General features: G+C 39.4%; 1 protein-coding gene across 5 annotated transcripts in view; it reads right to left on the bottom strand.

Moving 5' to 3' along the window:
* Positions 1 to 1,058: 1,058 nt before the first annotated feature.
* The window catches only part of igf2bp2a (insulin-like growth factor 2 mRNA binding protein 2a), a 46,154-nt gene continuing 34,628 nt past the window's right edge, over positions 1,059 to 12,584 (bottom strand). For all 5 annotated transcript variants that reach the window (XM_067516286.1, XM_067516287.1, XM_067516290.1 and 2 more), the window contains 8 exons: positions 11,084 to 11,219; positions 9,217 to 9,354; positions 8,599 to 8,667; positions 7,753 to 7,875; positions 7,222 to 7,296; positions 6,598 to 6,729; positions 6,080 to 6,193; positions 1,059 to 4,360 (listed from right to left, as the gene is read on the bottom strand). In XM_067516286.1, coding sequence (XP_067372387.1) covers positions 4,262 to 4,360; positions 6,080 to 6,193; positions 6,598 to 6,729; positions 7,222 to 7,296; positions 7,753 to 7,875; positions 8,599 to 8,667; positions 9,217 to 9,354; positions 11,084 to 11,219 — 886 coding nt within the window. In that variant the 3' untranslated portion in view covers positions 1,059 to 4,261. The remainder of the gene's footprint in view (positions 4,361 to 6,079; positions 6,194 to 6,597; positions 6,730 to 7,221; positions 7,297 to 7,752; positions 7,876 to 8,598; positions 8,668 to 9,216; positions 9,355 to 11,083; positions 11,220 to 12,584) is intronic.

Genomic DNA, 12,584 nt, shown 5'->3' with positions numbered 1-12,584 from the left:
TTCCTCAGCTAGTCCATCATTTTTTGGATGTTTACTAATGCCCTCTTTGTTGTTCAGTCCCAGAGGCAGAACACATCTGATCAACTTTTTATTTTCATACCTGGATACTCTGTTAACCTTCCCCCTTGTCAGTCATGTATACTTAATTTTATTTATTTATTTTTTTGCCATTCTGTTCCCCAAATATGTTTAAAATTCTATCTAGAATAGTTTTCAACCACATTTTAACAGCTAGTATGATTGGTAGTGATCTAACAGGAATGAATATTAAAGCAAAGAATCCCACCTACTCATACTGCATTATTAAATCAGTGTAAATGACGAGAAAACCAGATCAACAGAAAACAAAATAAAGCCTAAACTATCCAACCACTGTGTGATATGACTAACAATGCTGTACACCCTTAGTGATGTGTGTAATTGTGGTTTTCTGGTACTGAATATTAATGCTTAGTAACACCCCACAAAACCTAGACACAAGAATCCTTGGAAGTAAGGATACTCTGCTCACAACACCACAGTGAATTCGAACCAGCTAGAGGGAAACCTGCACTTAAAGAGGAGCCAAAAACACAAGAGAGAGAGGTCTGAAGAGTCCTCTGCATTGCAAGAAAAGAGTGTCAACTTCAAAACTGCTCTAGGAAAAAAGCTACTCCTGAAAATCAAACAAACCATAACTGACAACCTACAATTTCCGGTGCTACTGTGAAAAGCCGTCTCCTCCTCGACATGCATTACTACAGTGTAGCAGACCACCACAGGAGTCATGCGTTTGAGTAGGAACACCGTACTGCATCCATGTGGGTAAGGTCAGGGTTTTTTAATCAGGTCTGGTGAGCTGTAGTCATCAGTATGAGGTACCGTACTGGCTATGGGGAGGCTTGCTGAAACAGCCTCAGGCATTGTGTGAGTTTGATAGACCTTAATATTTTATTTTAGCACTGCTAAAATGTGTTCACTGGGACAAAAACATGATGCTCCTCATCTGATGACCAAAGTCGGCTCTCCAAACATAAAACTCTACTCTCAATTGTTAAAAAAAATCCATAGACAAACACTAACTTTCACTATGTCATTCATTTATTTCATTCTTTTGCCCTACATTGGTTTTAGTAACTGAAGTCAGCGTTGGATTCTGAGAGGTAATTCTGAAATGCACAGCACGACAAAAAATATATATATAGGTAGGCTGATGAGAAAACCATTTAGAGGTCAATTTTGAGGGAAGCTGAGACACTCTAAATGTCTCCCACCATCTCTCACAATGCAAGTGTAGACTGGTATGTGTTATAGAGAGACAGAAAACAATGCATTTATGTGTGACTCTATTGTACATGTTTACAGATTTACAGTTATCTTGTCGTACACAGTGACATTTCAATGACTAGAGTTGTTCTACATTCTACACGGAATACTATGGTGTTACACCGTGTTTAGGAGTCCTATCAGTGTATTTTTGCAGCTTTGTATTCAACTCAACCCAAGAGTATGCTGTTATCAAATAGAGCTGGTAAAATTGGGTTGGGTTTCTATAAAAGTCTTTTTTTTTTTTTTTTTACAAGCGAATACATTTTTTTCTCAAAAAACCTGGAGGTACAGTTGGGATAAACAGGAGGTACAGTTAGTTAGTTTCTGTTTCTATCAACTGATCTGTATGTTTTCTTAGTTATTTTTGTTTGTTTATTTCTTTAATGGTGAAATCAGTACACATCCACATACGGAACCACTTCGGGCAGGTACAGTATGTACCCCTTAGGTCCTGCTCTTCATTCCTTTCTAACAAAAATCACCTTGGAAATCCTTTAACATGTATCATTAAGAGGTTGTTTGGCGTCCAGGCAAAGACAGTCCAACAGAGTTGATTACGGTTTACAAAGTTTCACTAGTTGGCTGGACCTGAAAAAATTAGAGATTACTGATAGACATTTTCTCTTGATCTTTTTTTGTTTTCATTAAAAAAGAAAATTAAAAACACTCAAAATGATCAGTTAACAAGGCATACAAAATGTGGAAAAAGGGGAAATGAAAGATTGGACTGAGGTACCCTGAAGCCTGAGGTAGATCACAATACTGACATGCGCACTGTTCACATCCTGACCAAAGTTAGCACGGTCGTTTACTGTTCTCCTATTTTCAGGTTTTCATTTATATTATGATTCATAGTCTAGTTTTCAAGAAAATAAACACTTCCCTTCAAAATAATATGGCAGTGTCCCACTGAGGAAAAAAGAAAAGGACTTGTTTTCTTTTTGTTTCTTATCAATAGCTCTCATCACAAAATAGGAAAAAATAGATTCATAAATATTACTCTCTCTTTTTATATATATATCTATATATATATATATATATATATATACACACACACACACATTCACACTCGCATACACACACACAGATGAAGCTGTGCATATTGGCAATAACCTTGCGTCTGGAAGATGAAGCAGAAAGGTGTCAAAATAAGGCAACAAGCTTCCACCGTCTCCAAAAGTAAAGCACAAAGGAACACTATGCACTTCTGCATGTCCATTGTGCTTGCACAGCAGTCGGCCAGCTCGCTAAAAAATAACAGCGAAAGAGTGAAGTTCAAAGAAAAGATCAAGAGTGAGAATGACATTCTGCATGTCTGTGCCTCTGGCCTGACCTGCCGGACACGGCACGGGTGATATTTCTAAAAAGGCTGCATATCGTACATTCACAGCTGTCAAGCCGTTTTAGAAAGCTCCCGGACAAGACAGGGTTAAAGCCAAAACGCGGCTGCGGTCACATTTGCAGTTGTGTGTGTGTACCACAGGCCATACAGTGCCCCCTGTAAACCCCATCGCTTCCCTCTAACCCCAAAACCTTTCCTCACTGCCACTCCACACACCACAGGTCTGCACCCACCCACTTACCCCACCCTCCCTTAATCTCCCGTCCTTCTTCTGGGCCCTCAGTTCACACTGTGTGTTGGCCCTTGTGACGTCTTGTTAAGGCCGAGCGTGTGGTGGTGCACATTCAAAAACAACTGGTCGCCTGGTAACAAGCGAAGATGCACCAGTTTTTTTAAGACGATTTTTTTGTTGCTGTTGTTATGATTATCACAGAGAATGTCTATAGAGACATTGTTCAGATTTTGTTTTATGTATAACAGGACAACAAGCATGAATGTACAACAGATGTACTCTGTGTACTACTGTGCAGTATAGGAGAGTAATACCAGTTTACTGGTTAGAACAGTCTCTCCGTTACATTTAACATTTGTTGAGCGAAAGTGGCAGTCAGTTCAATGCTTTTAAAAGGCTACGAAAAAAAGTGTTTTGACAAGAAATACTTTTATCCTAAAATTCAAATACTAAATCCTAAAAGAAATCATGACGACAGATGAGAGTGATGTGAAAGTGAAGCAAAAATGCACAGAAAAGAAAGAAATTAAAACAAATAAGTGTAGCATCAGATATGAATCAGAATATGATTTAGCGACAATTCAATGGGCGATATCTTTTGCGTTGGCACACACACACAGACTTGTTACAAAGACTCAGAACCATTCAACTTATTTACTTAGAGGGGTTTTCTTTTTTGATTTCAGTGGCCTAAAGTGTGAACAAACAAGCGGAACCGCTTTGTGTGGCTGTCACAGCCCAGTCAATCTCTGGAACAAGCAAAATATTATAAACTACACCAAGTCGTACTGTCATTTCAATAGAAAAATAACAGTGCAAACTCTATGTATATCAATATATTTTCTACTCTGAATTAATACTGCTAAGGATATTTAATTTTGCAATCTGAATATCTCAAACTCTTGTGAGAGAAGGTGTCACTTGCTCTTGTTGTAACCCAAAATATCAATCACAATATACGTTCATGTTAATACAGTTGCTTAATCCATTTGTTAGGCCTATGTGAGTCCAACTAAAGAGATAAGGTTATGCTGGGTACTATTTCCTGTTTACTTTTTTTAAACCGTGAGGAAAACAGTTCCAAAATTCTCTGCAATTTCCACCTTTCTCATAGATTTTTTTTTTTGGTCTTCATTAATTATATGTTATCAGTATGGTTTCTCCCAGTCTCTCTGCTCTTTCATGGCTGGCAGTGCACACAATGCCCTCAGCCTTTGGCTGTCGTTCTTTCCCCCCTAGTGAAGTTCTTTGGTTTTGATCCCGGTGCTGCTGGTCTGCCCTGCATGTCGCCCTTGGCCTTGGCCTTTGTCTGGGTAGGTCTCTGTCTGTTTGGGAGGGCTACATTCATTGGCTGGTGCCCACTGAAGCCACCCCGCTGGTCACTTGGAGTGATGCGGTGACACAGAGGCGCCCTGCTGGTGTTTCTGTTCCTGCTGCTTGACCTGCTGAATGATCTCCCGGATCTTCCTCTGTGCAGTCTGTTCGAAAAACATCATATGTAGGAGGGGTTAATTCATACAAGTAAAGACCTCCATCTGAAAATAATGAACAATGTAAAGGGATTTAGGTAAAGGGAATATAGTAATTGGTATATAAAACTATCAAAATATCTAAAAGACTGTTCCTGTTGATGTGCAGATAACTTTTAAGTTTATATAAACTGCACAGCAGCAAAAGGGGTGTGTTAGACAGTGAACATAAATCAATTATATGTTTATGTTACATGCCGTTTTTGCTTTTATTTTCATTATATTCTTGTGCTGTCCTGTTTGACTTGGTGTAAATCTGGAAAAGATTCTAAACGTATGTGTGTAAATGTACTTTTTACATTTTAAAGCATCCTTTAACTTGTGTAAGTGTAAGATTAATGGGATATACAGTGATGAACAAAATAATAGTTTTCTTAGTTGTTATGGAGACAGTTGAGTATCTGTTATGATTTCACCCATAGATCCATCTCTATGACAACCGAGCAAAGTCCATCTGCTGATGAAGGCCATGTGATATGGTGTCAAACTCTGAAAAAAGCTACTAAGTATATCTTCATGTGCTGGAAAAACAGTTGTTAGTTATACAAAGATATATAAATTGAAAGCCTATTTATTAAAATGTACTATTATAGTAGTACATAACAATGTTTTTCCCTAAAATCTTTGAAAATCTGTGTGTGTCTGCACAGGTGTGTGTGTGTCATATTAGGTACTGTAGAGTTCTGGTTGAGAATGCTGATCATATTAACATGACAGACAGGACTGTTGCAGAAAAAAGTGAAATGAGAGAGAAATAAAAATGTTTGTGTGTGTGTGTGTGTGTGTGTGTGTGTGTGTGTGTGTGTGTGTATATATATATATATATATATAAATATATGGCTACTGTGATTTGCATCAAATATGGTGCAAAAGTTTCACAGAAACGTAAAACAGTACTCACATCAGAGAAATGCTGATCAAATCAGCTGATTCAGTTGTGTGTTCACCTGCAGGTTGCCATGGTGATTTTAACTGTTTATTTCCTGTTTATTCTAGGTCAAAAAGAGATTAAGCTCAAAGATACCTCCCTCTCAAACTCCGGTTTATCACCCCAGGACCTTAACTCCCACCACCTGAATGTTAACATGTGAAAAAATTACTGTATACAAATGAAATGAACTGAGCCTTGTAGGAGGGAACGTGCGAGAGGTTTAACACCAACTCTTTCATTTGTGTTTGTGATGTCATGCGCTGTCATGCAATTTCATGTGATGTCATGTGATGTCATGCCCATTTATCACAGCTATTAGTATCATGCACAGTAATTCCCAAAACAGATATATCCACCTTCAACCCAAGCAGACTCTCATCAACCAGGTTAACTGAAATCAGCTGTGACGGTGTGGAGTACATTTAACTCAAGTGTCTCAATTACATGTAAGTCACTATAGTTTTATAATACTCTTTACTTTGCTTGTTTCATGCAAGTTAGTATTCTCTTGGTCTTTGACAAATGTAAATTAGGGAGAATAAAATAAACAATTATGTTAGTTAACTAAATGTAAATCCTTTAATTTTTTTTGATTACACCTCTTCTCAGGTCCTTCTCCAGTCACGACAGTCACCTTTTTTTGATTCCTTTGCATCCAGCCCTGTCACGACAGCATTACAAGGTGCACCCACTCTCCTGTTACTAATCAGCCAAATAACTTACAAGGTTTTGCATACCTGGCTCGCAAAGAAATGTCCACTGATTTTCACAAAGACCTCATCATTCTCATCTGGAGTTTGGTCCCGCGGTACGATGACCTCCGCACTCGTAAGGTTTTGTAGCTCGTTTACCTAAAACACAGACTCCAGCTGTCATAATTTTAATCTGAATATCACCTCCGGCCATAGTTGAATAATGGCATCGCTTTCAGATCACACTGAAAGATTATGATAAACTGTATCACTTTATAATGAAAGCAAGAAGAAAAGCTGTTATTTTATGTAGTGTAATCATTGGTGTGGAGCACCGGCACTGCTAATTTATTTAAGTTGGTGTATTTGTGTAAAATCATTTTACATTTAGCCAGACATTTAAAGTTAAATATTTACAGTTTGAGTAAATGGAAAATAACAGCATTATGCATAAAAGATCAAGTTTATTCTGTAATTTACAGTTAGTAAGTCACATTAGTAAATGTAAGGTAAAGTAAATGTTCTATCATGTCTTGACCATTTTAATTTAAGCATTAACTCACCGTCTTGCCACCTTTACCGATGACTCTGCCAGCTGCAGTTGAGGGAACCTTAATGTGCGTCTCCAGTTTGACCTCCTCCTTTGCCGAGAAGAAGTTCTCTTCCTTCAGCTTCCCAAATATCCGACCTTGGGCCTGAGATAAAGAGGAAGCTGTAAGATGCGTACAGCGACCTACTGCTAGCTATTATAATATAGGACACATGAATTTTATTTATTTATTTATTTTCCCCTTTTGGCTTATCTTGTGAGTTCAGTGTTGCCACAGTGGATCATTTGTCTGCATGTTGATTTGGCACAGTTTTTTTTCTTTGTTATACCAGATGCCCTTTCTGAGGCAACCCTCCCCAATTTCTAACGGCTTGGGACCAGCACTGCATAACTGGGGATTGGCTGATGGGGATTCAGCATCTTGCCAGGAGACACTTTGGCACGTGGTCGGGAAGAGCAGGCCCTCCGACCCAATGGTCGGTAGCCAGCTACTCTACCAACTGAGCCACTGCCGCCCCAATATAGGACACATAAATGATTTCTAAATAATACTGCTCATCAAGAACATCAAGTAGCAATTTAATCTTCATTTAGATTTAAAAGTTGACATTTTTCATACAAATTTGTAGTGCTTTACCTTAAACTGAGCCTCTGGAGTCCCAGTAATGATTACCATCCTCTCAGTAACATCTGGACTCTCAGCTGGGGCAATCTGACATACACGTAGAGACAAGTTATGGAGACAAATAGTCAGAAAATATGCCCAAAAGCACAAGGTGATCTTGCTCCGTGGTCATCTAAAGCAAACCAGCGAATCATCTGAGAAGCCTGTTAATTCCTCGAAAAATGAAACTCTTGTGATTATGTTAGAAGAATTCATTGACCAGCCATCCCACCTGTCCAGACAAGGACTGAGGGGCTTTCTGAAATGCTCAGCTCAGTAGTCATCTCCTTTGTTGTGTTTCCTACCAGGAAAAACTAACATTCTCAGCTGTGGTCCACAAAGTGCTCAGTCAGTACTTATTTCTAAATTAATACCTTAACCTTAATGCTCCACGTGAAACCTTGAAAAATTAATTGCACATTAACTTCTGTTTACAGACTCAGCCCTACATGTTGGTGAGAGACGATTTTGCCGCCTCTTTCCTTCTCTTCTATTCAAACCCACCTTAATAGAAGCTCCAGCAAAGTGGGCAAGTTGTTTGATGTGCTGGCCCTTCTTGCCGATCAGGGCCCCGACTGCCTGAGTTGGAATAAAGAGGTAGACAACCTCCTGTTCTGGAGCCTGTTGCTAAAAAAACACATGCACAAAATAAAACTACTGGCTCTTTCACTTAAAACCTTTACAAAACACTTACAAAAAATTGGATTTAACTTGTCAGATATTTGAAGAGCCACATGCAAAAAAAGCTAAACTGAGCTGCATTTGAGGTTTTTCATTTATTGGGTAAACATCCCGCTCTGGCTGAGTCTGAATAAAATATTTCCTATTAGGGTTGCCCTGTGTTTTTGTTTTTCTTAGCTTGGAAACACTCATGTGTTCAAGGTTTATAAAGTTAATTTTTACAAACCACAGGACAGCTCTAGGCTAAAATTCCCCTACCAGAAATATCTGTGGTGTTGTGGTGACTTGGGCGATGGTACGCAGAAATGCAACTCTCACTATTCAACCTAGATGCTGACTGGGAGGGTTTAATATACTGTTATTTATGACTTCCTTTTGACTAATGTTAAATCTTTTTTCAACTGAGTTTTACTTGTACAAACAGACTTCAGCAGCAGAGGGGGAAAGTGTTACATCGTTAATTTGAGTTTTTTTTATATATATATATATATATATATATATATATATATATATATATATATATATATATATATATATTTTACAATTGCTTTAAAGTGTCCTCAACTAATAAAATAATTATATTATAGAGAAACAAAAACAAGAGTCATGTTGCTAAGTCTCTGATCTCCATGACAACGGGGACTGTAGTGCAGATTTTAAGGAACATACTGAGTGCTGGTGGGGGATGGCACTTGCTGGAGGAACCCCGTACAGGCCACTGAGATGTGAAGATTGACTCTGAAAGTGAAGCAACAAGCAGGCCGATCAGATGGCACACAAACACACACATTAGGAGACACATGCATGTACATAACTCAAGCTCTCATCAGGGGGAATTTCAGGGCATACACTGGCAGTGAATCACACGCTAACTTTCTTGACTCTAAAGCATGCAAATACATTCTCACTCACTGTCTCACACCACTTTGGCTCGCCCTCGTCGGGCAATGAGTAGAGACTTTGTTTTACAGACAAACTGACTCATCTGTGGAGAAGATGGGGGAATTCTGGTTGTTTCAAACTGTGTATAACATCATGCAGGAAGACCTGAGTCAACATAGCATTTTTCTTCAAAAAGCACTTCAGGGGGAACCTGGTTTACCATGTGTTGGAGACAAATTGCTTTATCAAGTCAAAAAAAGTTCCTGCAGGGGCACTACACCCCATGGTGAGACTAAACCAACAGTGAAAAAGATATCTAATACTTTTTTATCTTAAATCTTGTTTCTTAACCTTTAATGGTGGCATGTGCATGTAATCTGTGTAAAAAAAAAAGGGCATACTCACTAAGAATGGGTTGTATCCTGCTGGTGCCACAGGGGGCACTGCACCGCGGGGTCCGGCAGCAGGGGGCAGCACCGGGAGACCAGAGGAGAAGATGCCCAGAGCGCTGAGGTTCAAGCCTGGGATCAAGTTGGCCTGTTGCTGCGCAGAAGAAGAGAAGCAGAGGCGGATAATCACGAGTTGAAAACTACAAGAAAGAAGACAATAAATTAGGATTAAATTAACGTTCCATCGGAATTTTAAGTGTTCAAACATCCAAAAGATGTTTCCCGTGCAAGAGGACGCTAGCCAGTGTTTACAGTAAGAAAATTCTTTCTGCACTGAGCATGACTTAAAAGAGAAAGGAGAAAACACCTGACTTCCTTTTTTTTACAATAGGTCAACAAACACCAATAATTCTGAAATTATTAACAAACAAACAAACAAAAAGACTAAAAGACGCAAACCTTAATGCAGTCTTTGATTTTCTGAAATCTTTTCTCAATCTCCTGAAGTTGAGGGAAGTACTAAGCAATGGTCGTAACACTTTCTAAAAGCAGCTTTCAAGTAAAGCATGTACCTCCATATTTTCAGATTAAACTACTCCTCCATGGGTTGAGAAACCCACTGGACTTTCTAAAAAAGTGCTTTCACAATGCTGACAACTGAACTGCTTTTGTTGTGAAACGTTTATGGTTGGAGGTAGTGTTTGAGGTTTTGAAACATGACAGTTTGCTGTTGTAATAACATGACAAATATATTCTTCTCAAAGTCAGCTATTCTTGTTTCATGGCAATGACAAGACATGTGGTCTCCTTTCACTTCCTTATTCCCAGATGTCTTTGTGTAATATCAACGGTGTCACGCTAGATGGCCCTCACCGCTTACTGGAGACGCTCTGCCTGACAGGTGCTGGGGCTTCCTGCACCACCCTGAACAATTTAACCGCATGCTGCATCTTACTGCTTGACGATTATTTCCAAGACAATATTTGCTCAGTGAAAATGAGAGGGGGAAAACTGACAGCATGTGCGAAATCAGCAAAGAAAAAATTCAAACACCCATTATGGGTCTTTCCACAAGTTACTACTGCTCATCATAAAGATAGCCTCATCACTGCTAATACAACTGCTTTATCAGCATTCATCTCTGCAGCGCTGAAATCCAATAGGACGCATGCAGCGTGTGATATAATGACTGTCTCTCTTCCTGTGTGGTTGACCTCTCTGGCTGCAGCGCTGGTGATGTCATCAGGGCAGAGTGAAAGAGGAGCTGGGTGAGAGAGCAGCCTACAGATATCAGATGGATGCTGGGAAACGCAGTGTGTTACAGCAGGAACACAGACACCCACAGCAGGGAAGTGAGCGTGAGTCAGAGGCTCCGTGGAACAGGCGCACATGCACACACATACACACACTCACATGTTTGTTTTTATTACTTATAGGGATCTTACACCAACTTCCTGGAGACTTACCCTAATCTTAAACAAAGTCATCACTCTAAATCCTACCTTAACAAACCCAAATTAAATGATTTACATCAGCCCCCAGCAGGAAGACGTCCTTAAATATGAGTAATACATGATACTCACACACACGCACATAAGGAGTCATGCTGTGCTCAAACACTGGAGTCACCGATGAGCTATTCAGCGATCGTTTACTGTTATCCATTTACCAAGAACACAACATCAGGTATTAGTAATGCTGGTGGTAACAAGTACTGAATAGGGAGGCGATATTACCCTGGTGTATATCATCACTTCTCTCCGTTGTTCACCTGTCAGTCCGTGTGAGTCAACCTGAGATCATGAACACGCGCAACATGCAAGCCTGCACACACACTGAAAAGAACAATCAAGGAGCCTGTAGATTGTAACCTTTAAGCTCACATTTATAGCAGCAATGTCGTTCTCGTAGGCTTCCCTCAGTTTTTTCGTGATCTCCACCTCAGCTTTACAACATGCCTCCAAGCTGCCCTTCACCGTGATGGTCCTCTCAGGGTTGTAAATGGTTAAGTCTTGTAACCTACCAGAAAGATTACACAGATACACGCACAAATGAGTACATGTATATGCAAATACAAATAAATAGAACAGGCACACTCATATTCTGCTCACATACTTCCCAGAAGGTGACTGAGTTGTTTTCAATTTTATTTCTGGTCTTATTTGACTTGTTCTACTGAAGGCTGTATCATCTGAAAGCTAAATTAGATTTTGGTTTTGAGCATTAAACAATGCTCAAAACCAAAGATGCAGATGCAGAGATAGTATGAGTTTAAGTATCTTACTATGTTGCGTAAAACAAGAAACTACTGTTCCCATAGTGCATCTCAATGAGGCAGCTGCAGCTCAGGAGGTAGCCGCATCCCCTTCTGTCCATGTGTTGAAGTGTCCTTGGATAAGACACATAACTTGGTCTCAGTAGGTCAGGAGAGCAACTTCATCAGTACTGATCTGAGTAGTGATGAAGCTGTGAGTGAGTGTGTGCGTGTGTGCGTGTGTGTGTGTGTGTGTTAATTGGTAAGTCAGAAGCTACTTTGTAACAAACACACACACACACACAAACACACACACGCAGACCAGAAAGGTAAAAGCACTACAAGTGACAACCATTTACACTGAACTCAGTACTGCTTTTAAATATGCTACATTCACAACATATGAAACAGATTGTTGAGATTTGAAAAATTCCTGTGTTAATGTCTTGGGAGCTTATCACTGGAAATTCAATATATAGACAGTGGTGTCCACTAACGGTGTAACAGTACACTGATTACTGTATTATTAAGTATGAAGTGCCATCAAGTTATGTTGACCCGAATGCTTTTTACAAGAAGGAAATCTCACACTAGCTGTATAAAATGAGCACATCATTACACTCTTGCCCCATCTTTTAAATTCCACATGCCACATCTCATGTGTATATAGTTGCAATGCATTGACATTCATCCTTGCTTTATATTTAAAGGGGAAAACTATAAAACAAGAACTAGAGTGTAAAAACACTGCAGCAAGACTTTGGCTTGAGCTGTTATTTTTGTTTAGCTGCCAAATCACGATTCAGCAAATCTAAATGTAACCACTACAATTTTATTTCATTGCAAAAGTGCAAATCTGTTGTCCTGGATGTTGTACTGACAATTCTGCAGAACATAGATTTTGTAGTAATGATGCTCACAATGTTTTTCTCACTTTTACTTTTACAGCAGGCCAAACAAAAGTCACCAGCTGGGCTTAACTATGCAAATAGGTAAAGGCCTTCCACTGGGCAAATACTGCAGTGATTAAAATTTCTCAGATGGCAATAAGTTGCTCTAACTGATGTGATAAGCAGCTGACCACCTAAATATACTGAATGGCCAGGTTGTTTTCTTTCCCCATGCTATGG

This window comes from Channa argus, chromosome 9 (genome assembly GCF_033026475.1).
Source record: "Channa argus isolate prfri chromosome 9, Channa argus male v1.0, whole genome shotgun sequence".
Taxonomy (NCBI): Eukaryota; Metazoa; Chordata; class Actinopteri; order Anabantiformes; family Channidae; genus Channa; species Channa argus.
The sequence above is the reverse complement of the archived record's forward strand: the minus strand, read 5'-3'. Positions and strand labels throughout refer to the sequence as shown.